This window comes from Balaenoptera acutorostrata, chromosome 19 (assembly GCF_949987535.1).
Source record: "Balaenoptera acutorostrata chromosome 19, mBalAcu1.1, whole genome shotgun sequence".
Taxonomy (NCBI): Eukaryota; Metazoa; Chordata; class Mammalia; order Artiodactyla; family Balaenopteridae; genus Balaenoptera; species Balaenoptera acutorostrata.
Genome location: NC_080082.1, coordinates 49,484,101 through 49,505,047, shown reverse-complemented (window position 1 = coordinate 49,505,047; position 20,947 = coordinate 49,484,101). Strand labels below are relative to the sequence as shown.

Sequence of the window (20,947 nt, the reverse complement as noted above, 5' to 3'; positions counted from 1 at the left end):
GTTATTCATAGAGACCCTTTTGAGCACACCTGAGTTTATGTTAATGAGGTGACTTAGGGTAAGGTCCCTAGATAGGCTTAGGATGGGACCATCACCCAAAAAGACTAAATGATTTAAGGTTGGAACTTTCAGCTCCATCAGCCTCTGGGAAGGGAAAGTGGTAGTGGTTGGGGGGTACAGATTAAACTCTATAAAAACTCTTGAACAACAAGATATAATGAAATTCCAGGTTGAATCTGGTGAACTCATGCATGGGGACAGAATAGCATGGGGACAGAAGCTCCTGCACTTGGGACCCTTCCAAACCTCACCCTATGTATCTCTTCAACTGGCTGTTCATCCGTATCCTAATAGCCTTTGTAATAAACTGGTACACATAAGTAAATGTCTCCTTGAGCTCTGTGAGCCAGTCTAACAGAGGATCAAATCCAAGTAGGGGGTTGTAGTAACTTCTGATTTATAGTCAGTTGGTCAGAAGCACAGGGGACAATTTGGACACGCAAATTGGTGCCTGAAGTGGGGGCAGTCTTGTGGGTCTGAACCCTTAACCTGTGGGATGTGATGCTATCTCCAGGTAGATAGTGTCAGAATTGAGTTAAATTTGTAGGGCATCAAATCAGAGTCTGCTGAGAACTGGAGAATTGCTTGGTGGTGTTGGAAAACACACATCGGAATTGGAGGTACACACTATCAACTATCCTGGCTTTGCCCAACCTCAGCAACTTATAAGACTGATAATGAAACAAATCATGATAATTCTAAAAAAAAAAAAAATCATGAGTAGAATACACATTCTTTTCAAGCTCACATACAACCAAGATAGACCACATCCTGGGCCATAAAACAGAGCTTAAAAATTTAAAAGAATAGAAATCATACAATGTATGCCCTCAGACCACAATAGAATTAAACTAGAAGCCAACAACAGAAACATAGTTGGAAAATTCTCAAATAATTAGAGATTAAACAATGCAGTTTTAAATAACATGTAGATAGCAAGGATATCTCAAGAGAAACTAAAATATATTTTGAACTAAATGAAAACAAAAATACAGCTTATCAAGATTTGTGTGATGCATTGAAAGCAGTGCTTAAAAGCAGTTGTTAAAAATTTATAGCATTGAATTTATACATTAGACAAAAAGAAATATTTAAAAGTCAGTATAGCTTCCACCTTAGGGGAAAAAAAGAACAAATCAAATCCAAAGTAAGCAGAAGAAAAAAAAATTAGAGCAGAAATCAGTAAAACTGAAAACAGAAAATTAGTAGACAAAATCAACAAAACTAAAAGCTGACACTTTGAAAAGATTAATAAAATTGATAAAATTCTAGCCAGGCAAATTGTATTAGTCTGCTCATGTTGCCATACCAAAAGAACAGAGTGGGTGACCTAAACAACAGAAATTTATTTTCTCACAGCTCTGGAGGCTAGAAGTCCAAGATCAAGGTGCTATCAGAGTTGGTTTCTGGTGAGACCTCTCTTCCTGGCTTGTAGATGGCTTCCTTCTTGCTGTTTTCTCACATGGTATTTCTTCCATGTGCATGTGGAAAGAAAGTTATCTGGTGTCTCTTTCTCTTCTAATAAGAACACTGATCCTATCAGGTTAGGGCTCCACCCTTATGACCTCATTTAACCTTAATTACCTTCCTAAAGGCCCTATCTCTCAATACAGCCGCTTTGGGGTCTAGAGCTTCAACATATGAATTTTATGTGCAAGGCGACACAATTCAGCCCATCAAAATTAACAGACTAAAAAAGAGAAAGACACAAATTACTAATATCAGAAGTAAAGGAGAGACTATTCACTACTGATCCCATGGTCACTAAAAGAATAATAAAGGAATATGATGAACAACTCTATCACAAATTTGATAACCTAGATGAAATGGGCCAATTTCTTGAAAGACATAATCTTCCAAAACTCACACATGTAAATTAGATCATATCTATTAAAGAAATTGAATCAATAATTAATAACTTTTCAAAACAGAAAAAAACAACAACAATAAAAACCAGGTCCAGATGGGTTCACTGGTGAATTCTACCAAACATTTAAGGAAGAAATTATACCAATTCTCTAAAATTTATTCCATTAGACAGAGGTAGAGGGAATATCTCCTAACCCATTCTAAGAGGCTAGCATTACTTTAATGTCAAAACCGGACAAAGACATTACAAGACCAGTTATAGACCAATACTTATTATGAACACAGATATAAAATTTCTCAACAAAACATTATTAAATGGAATGTAACAATATATATAAAAAGAATTATACACCATGGTCAAGTGGGTCATACACTGCTGGTTCACCACTGGAAAATTAATGAATGTAATCAATCTCATCAACAAGTTAAAGAAGAAAAATCACATGATCATATCAATAGATGCAAAAAAAATGCATTTGATAAAAATCTAACACCCATTCATGCTAAAAAATATCTCAGCAATCTAGGAATAGTGGGGAACTTCCTCAATTTGATAAATAACATTTTAAAAACCTATAGCTAACATCTTACTAATAGTGAGAAACTAGATTCTTTCCCACTAAGACAAGGATGTCTTTGTTCACAGATTACATGTTTGTTTATGTAGAAATCCTAAGAACTGACCCCAAAACCCTCTCAAAACAAACAAACAAAAAACCTCCTGGATCTAATAAGCAACATAGCAAGGCACATGGTTAATACACAAAATATACAAAAATCAGTTGCTTTCCTATATACTAGAAATGAACAACTAGAATTTGAAATTAAAATACAATACCATTTACATTAGCACCAAGAAAATGAAATAGATTAAAATATAAACCTAACAAAATATGTATAAAATCTATATGAGGAAAACTATGAAACTCTGATGAAAGAAATCAAAGAAGAAATAAACAAATGCAGAGATATTCCATGTTCATGGATGGGAAGTCTCAATTTTGTCAAGATTTCAGTTCTTCCCAACTTGATATATAGATTTGAAACCGCACAACTCAGATTGGGACTTGAACCCACTGTCTTTTAATTGAGATCACACCTGGTCTCAGGACTTAATGAAGCTCAGGTTCTTTATGTCTCATCACAGAAAGAATTCAGTGAGAGACAAAGTGATAGGTAAGGAGTGGATTTATTTAGAGAGATACATATTCCAGAGACAGAATATGGTCCATCTCAAAAGGCGAGAATGGCTTTGGGAGGAACATACTCCACAGACAGAGTGTGGGCCATCTTAGGTGAGAGGCCCTGAAATATGGGGTGGTTAGTTTCTATGGGCTGGGTAATTTCATAGGCTAATGAGTGGGAGGACTATTCCAACTCTCTGGGAGAAGGGGCAGGGATTTCCAGGAATTGGGCCACCGCCCACTTTTTGACCTTTTATGGTCAGCCTAGAAATAGTCAAGGTGCTGGTGGGTGTGTCATTTATCATGTTAATGTATTACAATGAGCATATAATTAGGCTCAACGTCCACTAGAAGTCGAATCTTCATCCATCTTGGACCTGGTGGGTTCTAACCAGTTTATGTCATACCCTCAAAGGCTATGTCATACTTTTAGAGTTTGTACCATGCCCCCTTCCCTCCTGTTTCAGATTCAAGGAAATTCCAATTAAAAAAAAAAAAAAATCCCAGGAAGTTATTTTGTAAATATCAACAAACTGATTCTAACATTTATATGGAGAGGCAAAAGACCCAGAATAACCAACCTAATATTGAAGGCGAAAAATAAATTGGAAGACTAACACTATTTGATTTTAAGACTTACTATAAAGCTACAGTAATCAAGGCAGTGTGGCAAAAGAATAGACAAATAGGTCATGGAACAGAATAGAGAGCTCAGAAATGGACTCATACAAATTTAGTCAACTTGTCTTTGACAAATGAGCAAAGACAATTCAATAGAGCAAGGATAATCTTTTCAACAAATGGGTGCTGGAACAACTGGGCATCCACATACAAAAAAAAGGAAGTAAGGTCTTTACACCATCCACAAAAGTTACTCAAAATGGATCCAGATCTAAATTTAAAATGCAAAACTAAAAAATTCCTATAAGATAGCATAGGAAATTTAAATGACCTTATGTTTGGCTATGACTTTTTATATACAATACCAAAAGCACAATCAGTGAAAGAAAAAAATTGATAAATTGGACTTTATTAAAATTAGAGTTATGTTACCAAGTCCAAGCTTGCTAAGCTCGCCGCATGACAGGCCAATAAATCGGAGACGAGATATTGAGGCAAGGAGTGTGACTTTATTCGGAAAGCCAGCAGACTGAGAAGATGGCAGACCAAAGTTTCAAAATAACCATCTTATCAGAGTTTGGATGCCAGTTTCTTTTATAGCACAGAGAGGGGGAGGAGATGAGGAAGTAAAGTAAAAAGGCCATAAGTTTTGCAAATATCACCTGGAATGGCCAGCCTCGGGGAGGGGATGTGTTAATTTCTTCTTTCTTGTAGCCATCCACAGGTGGACAAGGTCCGGATGTTTCCCTGAACAAAGGCACTTTGGTTTAACATTCAGGCAGAGGGGCAGGGCTCCCGGAGGCAGGCTATTATGTATACACAGTATCCTTTTAGTGAACAAAAGCAGTGGAAAGTAAAGGTTAAAGTAAAAGAAACAGATCCAACACGTAGTCAGATTTGGCTCTTCCCTGTTAGTTATAAATACCTTTACCTTCCTCCTGGACAATATAAGGGACTTGGAATATTAATCACTTTGTCTCATTTCAATTTCTATGACTTTTCTGGTATGCATGTGTAGGGGAGCAGGATTTGCCACCCTAAATTATGTCTCTTTGGCACTTTTTTTTTTTTTAGCCAGGCCGTGCCAGCATGCTAGTTCGATTCTAGTTCACGCAGGATTCTAGTTCTCCTGCCAGGGATCAAACCTGTGGAAGCACGGAGTCTTAGCCACTGGACCGCCAGGGAAGTCTCAGCATATTGTTTTAAGCTGGTTATTTTCTGAGAAACAGACAGGAGAAGGGCTCTGAAGACAAAGTAGGAGTTGCCTTCTTGTAACAAACATTTCCATTTGTAAGGGAAATCTCCAGTCGTGTCTCCCTGGAAGAGAAGGATGAGCAAATCTTTAGAAACTCTTATTGGGTGGAGATTTAAATGTGCATCACAATCACCCTTGTTTACTTTGCTATTCCTGGTAACCTCCCACAACTGACTCTTCCTACTCTCGACATCCTCTTTGGTCTTTTTTTTTTTAATGGATTTTTAAAAAAAATTTATTTTTGGCTGCATTGGGTTTTCGTTGCTGTGCACAGGCTTCCTCTAGCTGCAGAAAGTGGGGGCTACTCTTCGTTGTGGTGCGTGGGCTTCTCATTGCAGTGGCTTCTCTTGTTGTGGAGCTCAGGCTTTAGGCACGTGGGCTTCAGTAGTTGTGTCACATGGGCTCAGTAGTTGTGGCTCATGGGCTCTAGAGTGCAGGCTCAGTAGTTGTGGCACACGGGCTTAGTTGCTCCGTGGCAGGTGGGATCTTCCTAGACCAGGGCTCAAACCCGTGTCCCCTGCATTGGCAGGCAGATTCTTAACCACTGCGCCCCCAGGGAAGCCCTCCTCTTTTGTCTTTAGCTGAAGATGTTATTTAAGGTGAGGGTTTCAGCCATTTTGGTGTGTTACTCAATTTTTCTGGGTCTCTCCCACGTATACATGATATTAAGCCTTGTTTGATTTTCTCCTGTTAATCTGTCTCATGTCAATGTAATTCTTAGATGAGTCAGAAGAACCTAAAAGAGTAAAGATAAATTTCTTCCTCCCTGATACATGGTAATCCCATCATTCTATCTCCACAAGGAAATATTATTCATGTTTCATACAGATAATGAATAGTTGTATTAATCAGATACACTCCTCTCTCAGATCCTCATTCCTAGAAATACAGAGCTTTCACCTGGAATCACTTTTCATTGTTCTTAAATATAATCTTTAAAACCGCATTTTCTGCAGATTAATTTTCCTTTTTTTTTTTTTTTTTGGCTTGAAATAATCTTATTTCATAAAAATGGAAAATTCTTGAAAGATGCTTTTACTCTGTATAGAAATATAGGTTGGTAGTTGTTGTGGTCTGAACGCAGGTTAGAAAAGAATTTCCAGACATAAGGCAGAATGTAAAGAAGACAGAATTTATTAGAGGGAAGGGTCGCTGCCAGAACAGCAGGCCAACTTCCTAATAGTCTGGGAGAGTGGAGCCCGAACATGTGCTATTGATCAGTTTTTATAGCCGGGAAACAAAGGAATGGTCTGAGGTGAAAATTTCGTTTACTGATTGGTCAAGGCACATATACCTTCCTTCTATAGGGTGGGAGTGGGACAGGGCAGATGCCTTTCCTTATTTGGGACAGGTCCTGCTGCCCAGGTGGGCGTTGCCCAGGTGGGCTCAGGAATTTCGTAACCATCGAAACATAGTGGGGAGGGCAAGTAAGAATCCGGTAGGGGGTGTAACGCTGACACTTTTTCAGGCAGGGTTGTCCTTTGTCCTTGAAGCATCATTGTCCTTGGAGCACCACAGTAGTAATTCCTTCAGTGGTCTGAATAGGTCCTTTCACTGTGTCCCAGAACCACAGCTATGTATTGGGAATGAGAGATGACAGATAACTTATTTTGTTTATAATCTCCTGGTCTTAGGTTAGGTTGGGAGCATAAATGCTAAGACTGAGATTGAGCCAATGACTAGATGGGGTTTTGGGTTGCCATATAAAAGAGAGGCTGAGAGTATTGACTGGGTAGGAGTAGTAAATGGGTTAACAAATTGTTCTTGAAAGTGGTTATATTCTCACCAATCCTTTTTTCTCTTTCTGTTCACCAAGCTTCCCTTACATTCAATTTGGACCATGTAAATGAGCTTGGGGTGTCGACTGAAAAAAAAATGCACCACTTAAAATTTAAGAATTATGTTATATTTGGGGCATTACCGAGGACTATAGCCCGGGAAGGCAGCCTCTCAGATATAGGTAATGGAGGAGCCAAGATATACACAAATTTTTACTGAAAAAAAAAAAAAAATAGTAGTCAAACATCAAAAGATTACTGCTAATCACAAAAAAAAGACATCTTTTTAAAAAAAAAAATTTATTTATTTATTTGGCTGCGCCAGGCCTTAGTTGCGGCATGCAGGATCTTTTAGAGGCAGCATGTGGGATCTAGTTCTCTGACCAGGGATGGAATCCGGGGCCCCTGCATTGGGAGCACAGAACCTTAGCCACTGGACTACCAGGGAAGTCCCCAGACATCTTAAGTTAATGATTTCAGTGTCTTTCTATGCATGGGAAGATGCAAGTCTGGGCTCACTGAAATTATTCCTTAGCTATGCAGAAACTATGTGCCAGGCCCTGTTACCTACCTTGAGATATGTAGTGTTATTTCCCCCATTTTATTTACTGAATGTTAATGAGAGTCCCTTTTCCTTAAACTGGAGTCCCCCGGAAGGTTTGTTGACATACAGAAGGCTGGGTCCCACCCCCAGGATGATTTCGAAGTGTCTAGGTTTAGGTTAGTGCCCGAGAATTTGCATTTTAAACAAATTCCCAGGTGATGCTGACGTTACGGGTTTGAGACGCACTGAATTAGAGCAACATTTAATGTTAGTACACAAAGAACCCGTAAATTAGATACTAGCTTCATTTTTCCATGTGAATCAGGGTCCCCGGGAGCCTGAGAGGTAAAGGGGCCAGCTACGCCCACACAGGTACCAGTGGGTCTCATATTACAGACCTCTGAGGGCGGGCGGGACTTGGCCCCAGGGGCCTGGGGACAGCCCCTTAAGGAGGTGCAGCTCGCGGTGCAGCCCGGCCAATGTCAACCAGCAAGGTCCGCTCTCCTGCCCCGCCTGCCTCCCTCCCGCCTCTCCCCCGCCGCCCCCGACCAGCCTGGCCGGATGCAGGACAGAAAACACGATCCAGGAGGCTGTGCCGGTGCGTCACCGGCTGGCGCTGGGCCAATGACAGCCCCGGAGAGTGTCGTTTCTTAGGGCCGAGGAGGTGGGGGCCGGAACTTCCTGCGTTTCAGGGCAGCAAGTCATTTCCCCGGGCCGGTGCGCCCCGAGCCGTGGGCCCGGGGCTGGGCCAGTACTGCTCTTCCCAGCTGGTTTTCGGGAGCGGGAGGGGAAGGACAGGGAGGCCAGGACCCTCCTCCGCGCCTTTGAACTAGTCGTGAGCCCCTGGGACGCGGTGTCCGCCAGGGTCCCGCCGGGCCGCGCGCTCTCCGCGGCCCCAGAGGCGGCATCGGGCTCTGGGTGCCCTTGACCCCGGGGAGACTGAAGTGCCACCTCGCCCCGGGCAAGGCGAGGCGGTGCTAGACTGAGCCCGCGACACCCGCCTCGGTCGCCCGCCTCTTAGGGCCCCTGCGTCCACGGGCTGCGATGGCGGCGGCGGCGCTGATGGACCAGGCTAAGGTGAGTGGATGGGCTTCAGGCCCTCAGCCGCTCAGACCCCCACCCTCACGTGCCCGGCGCTGGGGTATCAAAGATGGGCGATGCCCTACGACTTCACGTCTTTTTCATCTTTCTGCTTTTGAGTCCCGGGTCTCCGAGGGTTTGAGAAGGGGAGCAGTCCCTCCCCAGCCTAGGGTCCTGAATCCAGGCCAGAGATTCTAGAGGGCAGTTCCTATTTCTAAACTCTAGTGGGATGAGGTGGGAAAGGGTTTCCTAGGCACGGGAACCAGCACGTGCAAATGCCTGATTGAACTGGGAGTGTTCAGAGAGCAGGTGGGCTGAAGTCAGCCCTGGAATGGCGTGTTGGGGAGCTGGGGCTCTCTACTGAGAGTGCTGGGAGCCACAGAAGGTTTAGAGCAGAGGAGGAAGATGATCTGACTTGGGTCTTAGCAGGGTCCTGTGGATGCTGAGTGGAAAACTGACTGTAGGCTGAGGGTGAAGGCGGGGAGAGCAAGGCTGGTGCAATACTGCAGCCCATGTGACTAGGGCAGGTGGCTGGAGGCCGAAGGAGCGACTGGATTCTTCTAGGTGTGTCTTTTAAGCTAGTCTGACCAGATTTTCTGATGTGGAGGCTGACAAAGAAAAGAGGTGACGTGATGGTTTTTGGTTTTAGCAGCTGGAAGGATGGATGAACCATCAACTGAGAAGGGGAAGTTGGTTGTAGGAGGAATTTTCAGTGGAAACAGAAGAAGTTAGGTTTTGGCCATGTTGAACTCTGATGTTCCAGGGACCCCTGAGTGAAGTTGAAGGTTGAGCAGCTAGACACACAGTTATGGTGTTCTGGGGAGGCTTAGTTTAGGTTATGAGACACCAAATATACAAAGGGACAATTGACGGACTATATATAAAATAGAACTCTGACCCACAACCTGCAGCAATCTGCCCAGGCAACCAACCCTCTTATCTACAATAAACAACCCAGGAAGCCATCCTGCTGAAAGTTAGACTTGCAGGAAGCCAGATTGCTATCTCTAGTGACAATCCAGAAAGTTAAACAATAACTTCTGTAACAATTGGCCCCAAAAGACCAGGACTTAATAGCTGACAACTCCTCTAATTTTTGTTCCTACTTCCAACATAGGATCAACCAGAGAAAGCCAAATATGCACCCCTAACCAATCACATAGGATGCCCTGCTCCTAGTTAGCCTGCCTACAGCTTCCCCATGCCAACAGGGCACACCTGAAGCCTTCCTTTTTTTTCCACTTACAGAGCTTTCCCACTCCTCTGCCTGCCTTTGAGTCTGTGCCAGAACATAAGCGGTTGACTCTGTTTCTATAGCAAACTCAGGGTAATTAGCCTTTGCTGTTCGCATTTGGTTGGTCTTTATTTTCAAGTTAGAAACATCGAGGGACTTCCCTGGAAGTCCAGTGGTTAAGACTCCACACTTCCACTGCAGGGGGGGCCGGGTTCGATCCTTGGTCGGGGAACTAAGATCCCACAAGCCATGCGGCGTGGCCAGAAAAAAAAAGAGAAAGAAAACAAAAAAAACAACCAAGATATGGCGTCTGGTGTGTGGGCAAGGGTGTTGTCGGATTTAGGAGGGTGAAACTTCAGGTCATGGTGGCAGTGATGTTAGGGGGAAGGGGGAGGGTGGGGCCTGAGAACTGAGAACGGGGTATCTTGCTGGCTTGTTTGGCATCATAAAGACAGATGAGGGAGAGTTATGTTTATGGTGGTAGTTGGGCAGGGGGCTGTGTGTAGGGAAAAGTGGGTCTGGCAGGTGGCCAAATTTTCCTGGGGGCATAGATACGAGAAGGGGGGCTGAGGCTTCGTAGTATTGGAGGTCGTTTTTCAGTGAGGCCTGGGCTGGTGCTCATTCAGCCATCTTCGTTCTCACCAGGGCTCTGTGGACCCTTGAGGGGGCCCGGGGATTTTCAGTCAGGCTGGGGAATCAATTCAGGGGCAAATGGGGCAAGATGAGAGAGCCATTAGACCCTGGTGGGTGGGGGGCAGGAGGACCGGAGAGGTTGGCTTTTGAATGAGTGATTGATGAAGGGACAGAAGAAAAGGGCCAAGGGCGTCTGATGTAGTCCTGGGTGGCTTGGATTGAAGGCAGGAACGGGGCCAGGTGGAGAGGCCTTCACATCAAGGGTGGATGTTGCCCTTGGCAGTGGGAGCCACAGAAGGTCTGGGGGCAGGATGGGATCATGGCTGTATTTGCCAAGAATTCTCCGGACTGTCAGGGAGGGGGCAGCTTCCTCCTCTACCCCTCCTTTGAGTTCTTGTGGCTGGACTAATAATAAAAGTAATATTAACAGGAGAAAAACAAATTTTAATGCACATGAAGGTCTCACAGAAATGCGACCTAAAAAGTGGCCAAAGCAGGCAGCTTTTATACTTATTAGACAAGGAAACAATACATTTGTGAGGAACTGACTGGACAAAGAAACTTAGGTTTTGGGTGCCCAATTAGTGAAGAAGCTAAACAAAGTTCAGGCTTCAGGTAGTAAATTAAAGAAGTAACAGGGTTTCTTGGCCCAAATTCCCTATCTTTGGCAATAAGGGTGTTCTTTTTTTTTTTTTTTTTTTAGTGTTTATTTATTTATTTATTTGGCTGCGCCGGGTCTTAGTTGCTGCGTGCGGGCTCTTAGTTGCGGCATGCAGGATCTAGTTCCCTGACCAGGGATGGAACCCAGGCTCCCTGCATTGGGAGCGCAGAGTCCTAAATAAGGATGTTCTTTATGTCCAGATGCAGGGAGTGCACTTTTTACGTGAGAAGTTTATTTCCTGTTTTCAGGGAGACAGAAAGGAGGGTCAGAGTGTCCCTTGTGTTGGCTGTTTCTTCAGTAACTTTAATTTGAAATAATCAATATGCCATTGAGAAACATTTAGGGGAGGCCTACCTCGGGTCTGACAGTTCCCTCCTCTGAATCGTCCTCTGTGGAGAGAGAGACTGGGTTAGTGGAGTCCTACAGTTCATTGAACCAGTTTCTTAGTTCTGAGAACAGGTTAGTTCAGTTAAACAGTTATACCTTATCTTAGGAGGCAGTGATGCAGGGGGGCTCCCAAAGCTAGGCCTAGGTGCAAGCAATCAGGTATTTAATAAGAGACATTTCTAGGGAATCAAAAGAAAAACAAAGGTTAATGATCGGAGCAGATTATAAACCAGTTTATAGACCAGGATGCAGTCAGTCAAGAAGATTTCGAGATGTCAGGGTTGAAGCATCTTTTGCAGTTTGAAATGTCTCTGATGTCACCAGGTGTTCAGGAAAACTTTCTGAGTGGCTCATACAGTAAAAGGCACGAGGATGGTTTAAATATGAGCCGTGGTGGCAATTTCTCTGAAGTTTATCAAGTCGTTTAGCTTCAATTTGCAGGGCTTCAGGAAAAGGGCAATTTTAGTTCTCAATGATTCCAACGCAACGATTCCAAACTCAGTTTTAGTTCTCAGTGATTCCAACTCAGAAGGGTGAAAGAAAATTGGAAACATTAAATGAGTTGTAGCCAGATATTGGAGGAAACTAGAAAAATTCAGGATCCAGTCCAGTTTTCAGGTAAATAACAAAACCTCAATGAAAACTAATAGCACTAGAATCATATATACAAGTGTGCATTATAGTTTCTATTGAAACATAATTTTATTCTCTAAAATCACTCTAATTTCTACCAAAGATAGCCAAATTAAGACGAATTTGTTTGCAGAGTAAGTCTAGATTCCATAAACTCGGCCTGATTATTTATACAAGTCCAGCAAGAATAGGGCTTAGCCATATAGGCTCTTCTGAATCTGCTTTGCTGGAACTTTTCATGAGACATTAAAGCAGTTAGTCATTATCTTGTTTGTTTGTTTGCTGACAAACTGCAACAGAGACAACATTAGCCCGTTTGACTAGTACACTCAGGTAGAACAAAGGTTGTTTATCTACATTACATTTAATGCTAACTCTGAAGATATACCTGTATTAATTTAACCAACAAGTAGCTTTTATTTCCTAAAGATTATCTGAGGATGCACCTTCAGGTAACTCTGAAGATATATCTGTATTAATTTAACCAACAAGTAGCTTTTATTTACTAAAGATTATGAAAAACGTTTGGGTTATTTTTTATTACATATTTGAGACTTTTTATATAAAAAAGTCTTGTTTATTTAAGCCAATTAAATAGAGCTCTTTTACAGATTAATTTTGGCAATGCCATCCAGAGGTAACATACACATATGGACATATAGATAAACTCAACCAGAGAGCTCATAGTTCTCATTTTAGAACTTTAGTCATGAATCAGGTACAATAGAAAACTCACTAGTTTATCAGTAACAGTTGGAATGAATTAGATTATTTGCTCAGCTAGCTAGTCTTTTATTATTTGTGTAGAAGACTTTTAAGATCTGTATTTGCCCTTGACAAGCAATTCTAGGGAGGCTGTGACTTATTAAGAGTTTGAGCAAGAAAGTCCTTTTAACAGTGGGTGTTTGAAAAAGCCTCTCTCTCTTTTTTCCTTTAATTTCAGGTTTTACTGATTGAATTAGTCCGGGCTCAGGCTCAGGCTCTGTGGGCTGTGTTTATATTCAAATACATGACTTATAACTTGAAGGGACAGAGAAAGAAAATATGTTTTGGAATATACTTGTCTATTATCATAGGTCTTAGGGTAATTATTATTAAATGTTTTTCTTAAGTACAGGACAAGTTTGCGCCAATATCCTGATCTACTATAATATCTGCAAGCATTTTGAGAGGACTAGGTGAGACCTTGGGACGAGTAAAGTTCGGTGGGCTTTGACCTGTTTCTAGAGTTGTACTTCTGGTTTTATAGAGCTTTGTAAGGCAAAGACAGTTGTTTCTATTAACGCTTAAATATTGGCCTCCAGTCCATTTATTTTCTGATTATTTGTAGGAGAGCCTGGGAAATTGCTGAGAAGATGGGGTGATTTTTAAGGAGAATTTATGTTGGATTTTTGTTTTAAGTCTAATTTCTGTTTTTTTTTATCTTAATAAGAGATTCTCTAAGACTAGTCGTTATACCTTTTTTTTTTTATAGCACATTTGATCCTCCCATAAGTACCAATATGACAGCTGTTTATTATGAGAGCTCTCAATTGTTTTTTCCTTTTAAATATAGCCAATTTAAAGGATCTATCATCTGGCCATTGACGAGTAGGATCTTACATTTTCACATAGTGACTGAAACCAATGTTTTATTATGGCTTAACCAAAGATGCAAGAGGCATCTCACAAGAAGAGTATATAGCCCTCACAAGATCCAAAAAGCCCACTCCCAGAATTAGTCTAAGAAGGAGAACCCCTTTGTTGCTACAGGTGGTAAGAATGGTGTAGGGAAAATGGTGTCTCCAGTGTCCCACAAAAATGTGGGGCGCCTCCAGCCATAAAACCGATAATTTATGGTATCCGGCAGGCACTACTGGAATGGGACTTTTCCAGCACTAACAACCAATAAAGGTTGCGATGACAGAGGCCCCTTATGGACTGGGACGCCTTATGACAAAGTCCCCTGAGAGCTGGTATGGCCGGACAAAGAGCTTGGCCCCCAGATGCACCCCAGTAAATGCACCTTCTGGATGGCAGAGACCAGAGACAGTATTCTAACTGGACACAAAGCCAAGCTCCGAGGACATAAAACAAGATGGAAGGAAAAACCTCGCCTTTTTTTTTTTTTAATTTTTTAAAATAAAGAACCCAGAGCAGAACTTCCCTGGTGGCGCAGTGGTTAAGAATCCGCCTACCAATGTAGGGGACAAGGGTTTGATTCCTGGTCCAGGAAGATCCCACATGCCACGGAGCAACTAAGCCCGTGTGCCACAACTACTGAAGCCTGCGCGCCTAGAGCCCATGCCAAGAGAAGCCACCGTGCACAGCAACAAAGACCCAACGCAGCAAAAAAAAAAAAAAAAAAAAGAACCCAGCAAAGTTCGTCGAAACAGATGCCGGTCTGGTGAGAACTGCTAATTCATCAGTATGTGAGGCTGGCTTGAACAGCAGGCTCATAGGGCCTATGCCTGCGTTCTGCCCTCTGGTTCTTCCTCGTGACAAGCAACACGACAGACAGAGACAGAGAAAAACAGTGACCATCTCTGGGAGGTGAAGGATAAGGATTCCCAAGTCACTAATCCAAGGAACTAACCAGCTCCACAAATATTTTCTCCTGCTAATCTAAATTTAGAGACAGAGAAAAGGGAGTCTCACCACTTTCCCTCCCACCAGAACTTGCAGGCAGAGACCCGGGAGGCCGACTTGGTAAGAAATCTTACCTTCTGCAGTCTTTGTCAGATGCCCCCGGATCTACAGCATCCTCAGGGCGGGAAGCAGGCTCCAGCCGGCCTCCTGCCTGGCTCACCAACTGTCGGGAAGCAGGAAATTTCCCCCTCTACCCCTCTTTTGAGATTTTGTGGCTGGACTAATAATCAGATTGACACAAGACAGATTAATAGGTGAAAAGGAAACAAATTTTAATTCCTGCGCATGGAGGTCTCATAGAAATGGGACCTAAGAAGTGGCCAAAGCAGGCAGCTTTTATAGTTTTTGGACAAAAAACCAATAAATTTGTAAGGAATTGACTAGACAAAGAAACTTAGGTTTTGGGTACCCAATTAGTGAAAAATCTAAACAGAGTTTGGGCTTCCGGTAGTAAATTAAAGAAGTAACAAAGTTTGTTTATATAGGCTTCTTGGCCCCGAAATCCCTATCTTTGTTGATAAGGGTGTCTTTCTACCTCCTTGAGGTAGAAAGACACCCTTTTACATGAGACATTCATTTACTTTTACATGAGAGATTCATTTCTTGCTTTCAGGGAGACAGAAAGGAGTGTCCCCCTTGTGCTGGCCGTTTCTTAAGTAAATTTAATTCAAAATAATCAATATGACACTGAGGCACATTTTGGGGTGGCCTACCCTGAGCCCCAGCAATACCACGTAAAGAGTGACAGTGCATGGAGATGGCTATGATGTGGGCTGGGACAGGGAGGGGGTACAGCAACAATGGGGATGCAGTGGTGAGGTCCAGGGTTTGAGGAAATGTACAGTCCAAAGAGTGATATGCATGTGGGGAGGGCATGTGAGCTGTTGCCCCCAGGGCCCTGGTACTGGGGATTACGGAGAAGATTGAGCCCATGTTTGTTTGTATCTGGAAGGCATGACATCGGCGACACTAGGGGCCCTGCACTTCAGGCCCAGAGCATTCCTGGCTTTGCTGTGGGCTGAAAATGCAGTCATAGAAGGCATGGAACCAGGGCCTGGGATCTCCTCTGAGTTGGGAAGCTGGGGAGGAGGGTGAACAGGGGATAGACAGGGAGTCCTGAGGAGAGAAGCTGATCATGGAATGAACTGTCCCCATCATGGCAGGACTGTGTGACCTTTGAGGACGTGACCATTTACTTCTCCCAGGAGGAGTGGGGACTCCTTGATGAGGCTCAGAGACTCCTGTACTGCGATGTGATGCTGGAGAACTTTGCACTGATAGCCTCACTGGGTAAGGCTTTTACACCCACCCAGGTGTCCTCAGCTCATCTCTGTCCATCCTCTTTTCCCAAAAAGGGGCTCTTTCCTTCCCACAGCCAGACTGTGGGCACTGCTTCCTTCCCCCTCACCTTTTTTTTAAAAATAAATTTATTTATTTTATTTATTTATTTTTGGCTGCGTTGGGTCTTCGTTGCTGCGTGCGGGCTTTCTCTAGTTGCGGAGAGCGGAGGCTACTCTTCATTGAGGTGTGCGGGCTTCTCCTTGCAGTGGCTTCTCGTTGAGGAGCACGGGCTCTAGGCATGCAGGCTTCCATAGTTGTGGCACGTGGGCTCAGTCGTTGTGGCTCACGGGCTCTAGAGCGCAGGCTCAGTAGTTGTGGCGCACGGGCTTAGTTGCTCCTTGGGATCTTCCCGGACCAGGGCTCGAACCCGTGTCCCCTGCATTGGCAGGCAGATCCTTAACCACTGTGCCACCAGGGAAGTCCCCCTTCCCCCCTTTCTGGTATATGGGCCGTGGGTTCCAGAGCTGAGCTGTGTGCAGGGTCCCACGCTCTCCCCAAGCAGCCCCAACACCTGCTGCCCTGAAGCCTTGTGGGGAAGGGTCCCAGAAGGAAGAGTCTTGCAGTCAGCCCAGTGGATCCCGTCTGATTTGGCCACTGCCCACCTGGGTGATCGTCCAGATCTATGACAGTTCTGTTCTGCTCTTTTCCTTTAACTAACATTTCCTAAGGCCTGACTGCCAGGAATTCTAGGCACTGGTGGTTACTATTTGCCATGACCACTGAGATGTTCCTGCTAGACCTCCCTTGTGTGTTCCTTTTGTAATATTTTGTTTTCTTTCCTGTGGTCTGTTGTGGGGTAGTTCACCAGGGCAAGTGCTGGCCCCTTACCTGTCCTGTCTTCCCCTTAGGACTTACATCTTTCAGGTCTCATGTAGTTGCCCAGCTGGAGATGGGGGCAGAGCCCTGGGTGCCTGACCAAGTGGACATGACGTCAGCCATGGCAAGAGGGGCATATAGAGGGCCTGGCTCAGGTAAGTGAGAGATGGGGGAGCATGTGACATCACTACTGTCTTCAAATCATACCTGCCACTTTTCTCGTGTTCATCGTTATTTTGGTGCCAAAGCCTTATATCTCTTCTGCCTTTCCTTTCCTGTTCTTGACACATTGCCTACTTGTCATTTCTGCTTTGACTTGGGGCCCCTGGCTGTGTCACTGTTTCCACAGCTCCCTCTGCAGCACTCTCCAATGTGGACCTGCACTTAATATGTCATGAGATGTACACATTTCCTCTTATAGTCCTTGAACACCAGCTAGCCAGTTGCAATCAGATCTTCCCGGCCCTGGACACATCCTTCTGCACAGTCCTCATGGGTTACCAGCAGCCAGGGCTCCCCTGAAAAGCCTTTGTAGAGAAGTGAGGAGGAGACTTGCCTTTCCACCTGATACTGTGCACATCTTTGTGTCCTTGCTCCTGGTAAGGCCTCCCTATTTCGTGACCTTACCAGGCACAGCACAGCAGAGAAGACCATTCCTTATCCCGACCTCAGGCCTCTCATCTTGCCAATAATCCCATGGACTCATTCCTGGATCAGACTTGCATTTGTGATTGGGTTGTTTTCTTCTATGAAAATTAATATGAATGTCATCTGTCATCAGCATTTTTCTACTTTCAGATTTTTGCCATGGAACAGAGGGTGAGGAGTCACCTGCTGAGCTTAGTGTTTCTGTAGAAGTGTCACAGGACATGAATCCCAAGGTGGTTCCATCCACCCAGAAGGGCTACCCCTGTGACCTGTGTGGCCTACACCTGAAAGACATTGTGCACCCAGCTGAACACCAGGCAGCACATCCCAGGCAGAAACCACATGTGTGTGAGGCATACAGGAGAGAGTTCAAGTTCAATGCCAACCTTCACCAACCACAGATGCAGCAGAACATGGACAAGCCTATTGCAAGGAACGAAGGCAGCGCCTCGCTTGTGAAGAGCTGCAGAGATGACACATCAAAGAAACCTTTCACACTGAGGGAGGGTGGGAAGGCCTTTGTGTCCAGATGTGGTTTTCTCCAGCACCAGGTCACTCCCTGTGTAGTGGAGCCACACCAGAGCTCCGAAGGCGTGGTGGATTTTCCCACTATGCAATGCCATAAGAAGTGCAGTGAATTTCAGAACGCTCTCAGTGACAAATCCTCACTTGTTCAGCAGAGAACCCACACTGGAGAAAGGCCTTATGAGTGCAGCAAATGTGGGATATTCTTCAGCTACGCCGCTGGCCTCTTTCAACACCAGAGAGATCACAATCGAGGAAAGCCTTATGAGTGTGGTGAATGTGGGACATTCTTTAGCCAGCAGTCCAGTCTCATCAAACATCAGAGAGTTCACACTGGTGAAAGCCCTCATGTGTGCAGCGAATGTGGAAAATTCTTTAGCCGAAGCTCCAATCTTATTCAACATAAGAGGGTGCACACTGGAGAAAAGCCTTATGAGTGCAGTGAATGTGGGAAATTCTTTAGCCAACGTTCCAACCTCATTCATCATAAGAGGGTTCATACAGGTAAAAGTGCTCATGAGTGCAGCGAGTGTGGGAAATCCTTCAACTGCAACTCCAGCCTAATTAAACATTGGAGAGTTCACACTGGAGAAAAACCTTATAAGTGCAATGAATGTGGAAAATTCTTTAGCCACTTTGATGGACTTGTTCAACATCAGATAGTTCACACTGGTGAACGACCCTATGGGTGCAGCGTTTGCGGGAAAGCCTTTAGCCGAAGCTCCGACCTCATGAAACATCAGCGAGTTCACACTGGTGAACGGCCTTATGAGTGCAGTGAATGTGGGAAACTGTTTAGCCAAAGCTCCAGCCTCAATAGCCATCGGAGACTTCACACTGGTGAACGGCCTTATCAGTGCCCTGAATGCGGGAAATTCTTTAGCCAACGCTCCAGCTTCAATAACCATCGGAGACTTCACACTGGTGAGCGGCCTTATGAGTGCCTTGAATGTGGGAAAACCTTCAGGCAAAGTTCTAATCTGAGGCAGCACCAGAAAGTTCACAAACCAGATAAGCCATATAAGTGCAATGAATGTGAAAAAGCCTTCAGCCAAAGGTCTACCCTCATCCGGCATCAGAAAATTCACACTAGAGAAAGGAGTTCAGAGAATGTGCATCCTCCTTCTTCAGCACAACAGCACCCACTAGAGATTAACTCTGAGAGTGGTCTTTATGAGGGAGCTGTCAGCCAGAAGTTGAACCTTGTTCATCCAAATATCTATGCTGGAAAGATTCCCAATGGATGTTAGATATATTGGAAGCTTTCTGGAGCAAGGTTGCATTTTCTGACCACAAACTTTGCCAGAGTTTTTCTCACTGCTAATGTCTGTGGTAGAAGTCATCTCAGTTCTACCCACTGGCAGGTCTCCAGAGTGTGCATCAGCCACTTTCCTGTGCTCACGGAAGACAGGCCTGTTTCCTCTTTCCAAGAGGGAATCATGAGTAGCCTGAGGCCATGGGAAGATGTCATTCCCTCCCCCTGTGACTGGTTTAGCTGTGGACATGACCCATCTTTGGCCATGAAGACCTGAGCTGGGTCCTACTGGCAGCTTGCAGAGGTTTCCCTTTTTCAAGGACATTTGTTGATCTTGTATGATGCTTGTGATGGATTCATCCAGCTTCCACATTACCCACCTTAACAACTATTTACATTGCTCTGGTTTGGGTGATAAGAGCCTTACTGATAAAGCCACCTTTAATCTCCTGTGTTCTGATAACTGTGGAGTGGGTTGAGAACAGAATTAAGGTCTACCAAACCAAAGGGGTCTCCAAATTTATTGCCTCAGGGAAGAGCAGGATGGCAGAGCGCAGTTTTCAGTCCAGATTTGGCCTAATTTGTGTTGCTACCCAAGGCATCCTAGGGAAGCTTGTAGGGCTTTGTGGGCCTAATGTTGTGGTCTGAATGGCATGAATTTTTGTGAATCAGAGATTACTCTGAGGAAGGGAAGGCTGTGCAACCTCCAGTGCATCTGGAAGCAGCATGAGTTGGGCCCCTTGTTTACTGGGGATGCCTCCTATTCCTTAGCACTGTTTACCTGGCCCCTGCCAAGGAGTTATATGCCCTTTATGTCTAATGTTCCAGTATATGTCACCTACTGTAAGACTTACTGGGTCCAGTTGGCAAACTAGAGGGAATGTACCTGTTCTAAAAGTGCATCCACAAATGTTCCCTTAAATGTGACTGTGCAGGATTCAGGATTTGCAGAAGTTCTCAGGACCTCCAGACCTCTGTCCTTATGACTAAGGTCACCAGCAGAGCAAATTATCTCAAGGTTTTGTGGAATACTGCAGGCTCTCTGCATTATTCATGTCAAAGCCATTGCTGTGTTGTCAGGAAAATGGGGACTAAGAGAAGGTAGATCCTGTACGCCAGGGATGAGGCATTTGTGACATAGCCAGCCATCTCTGCTGCCAACACATGAGGAGAGAGGTAGTAGAGTCAACGTGGGGTTGCCAAATCTTCTAGTTTTCCAAAATGAGTAGGAGATCAGATTTTTATGTGCAACAATTTCTTTTAATGCTTTGTTGAGATATAATTTTCATGCAATAATTGGCTGTATGTATTTAATGTGTACACTTTGATAAGTTTTAAAATATGTATACACTCAGGGAACCAACACCACAATTATGATAACGAACTTATCCATCACCCACAAAGCTACCTCATGCCCCTTTACTATCCCTCCTTGCCTTCCCCAGGGAACCATTGATTTACCTTTTTTTCACTATAGATTTGTTTGCCTTTCCTAGAATTTTATACGATTGGAATCATAAAGTATTTATACTCTATTTTTGGTCTGTTTTCTTTCATATAGCATAATCATCTTGAGAATCATCCATTCTGTGTGTATGAGTAGTTCATTCCTTTTACTGCTGAGTAGTGCTCTGTTGAATGAATACCACAGTTTTTATGCTTTTTTTTTAATTAAAAAATATCTTGTAAAATACACAACATAAAATTTACTGTCTTAACCTTTGTTAGGTGTACGGTTCAGCGGTATTAAGTACAGTCATATTGTGCAACTATCACCATTATTCATCTCCAGAGT

General features: G+C 43.9%; 2 protein-coding genes across 12 annotated transcripts in view; one reads left to right on the top strand and one right to left on the bottom strand.

Annotated features, from left to right (window-relative positions):
- Positions 1-4,254: 4,254 nt before the first annotated feature.
- Positions 4,255-20,947, bottom strand: part of LOC103002583 (zinc finger protein 30) — a 38,668-nt gene continuing 21,975 nt past the window's right edge. For 2 of the 10 annotated variants that reach the window (XR_009006005.1, XR_009006001.1), the window contains exons 5-7: positions 11,403-11,447; positions 11,274-11,308; positions 6,191-6,562 (exon numbers count right to left, since the gene is read on the bottom strand). Coding sequence is in view for 5 of the 10 variants with exons in the window: in XM_007165097.2 (XP_007165159.1) it covers positions 4,827-5,051; positions 11,274-11,308 (260 nt within the window). In the remaining 5 variants the exon portion in view is untranslated. Of the gene's footprint in view, positions 5,052-6,190; positions 6,563-10,599; positions 11,158-11,273; positions 11,309-11,402; positions 11,486-15,850; positions 16,285-20,947 lie in introns of those variants that run through there. The other 8 variants (XM_007165097.2, XM_057533425.1, XR_449564.2 and 5 more) reach the window with 7 other exon arrangements.
- ZNF792 (zinc finger protein 792) lies at positions 7,990-20,687 on the top strand. 2 transcript variants are annotated; one of them, XM_007165094.2, is made up of 4 exons: positions 7,990-8,388; positions 15,731-15,857; positions 16,757-16,879; positions 17,523-20,687. In XM_007165094.2, the coding sequence occupies exons 1-4, from the start codon at positions 8,356-8,358 to the stop codon at positions 19,145-19,147; spliced, it is 1,908 nt and encodes a 635-aa protein (XP_007165156.2). In that variant the 5' UTR covers positions 7,990-8,355; the 3' UTR covers positions 19,148-20,687. The 2 variants fall into 2 exon arrangements, with proteins under 2 accessions (XP_007165156.2, XP_057389293.1); XM_057533310.1 differs by lacking the exon at positions 15,731-15,857.

Bases quoted from the DNA above. Each gene is read 5' to 3' on its own strand.
- ZNF792 (XM_007165094.2), top strand. From the start codon at position 8,356: ATGGCGGCGGCGGCGCTGATGGACCAGGCTAAG. The intron at 8,389-15,730 runs GTGAGTGGATGG...CCATCATGGCAG, and splicing joins CGCTGATGGACCAGGCTAAG to GACTGTGTGACCTTTGAGGA. The intron at 15,858-16,756 runs GTAAGGCTTTTA...TCTTCCCCTTAG, and splicing joins TGCACTGATAGCCTCACTGG to GACTTACATCTTTCAGGTCT.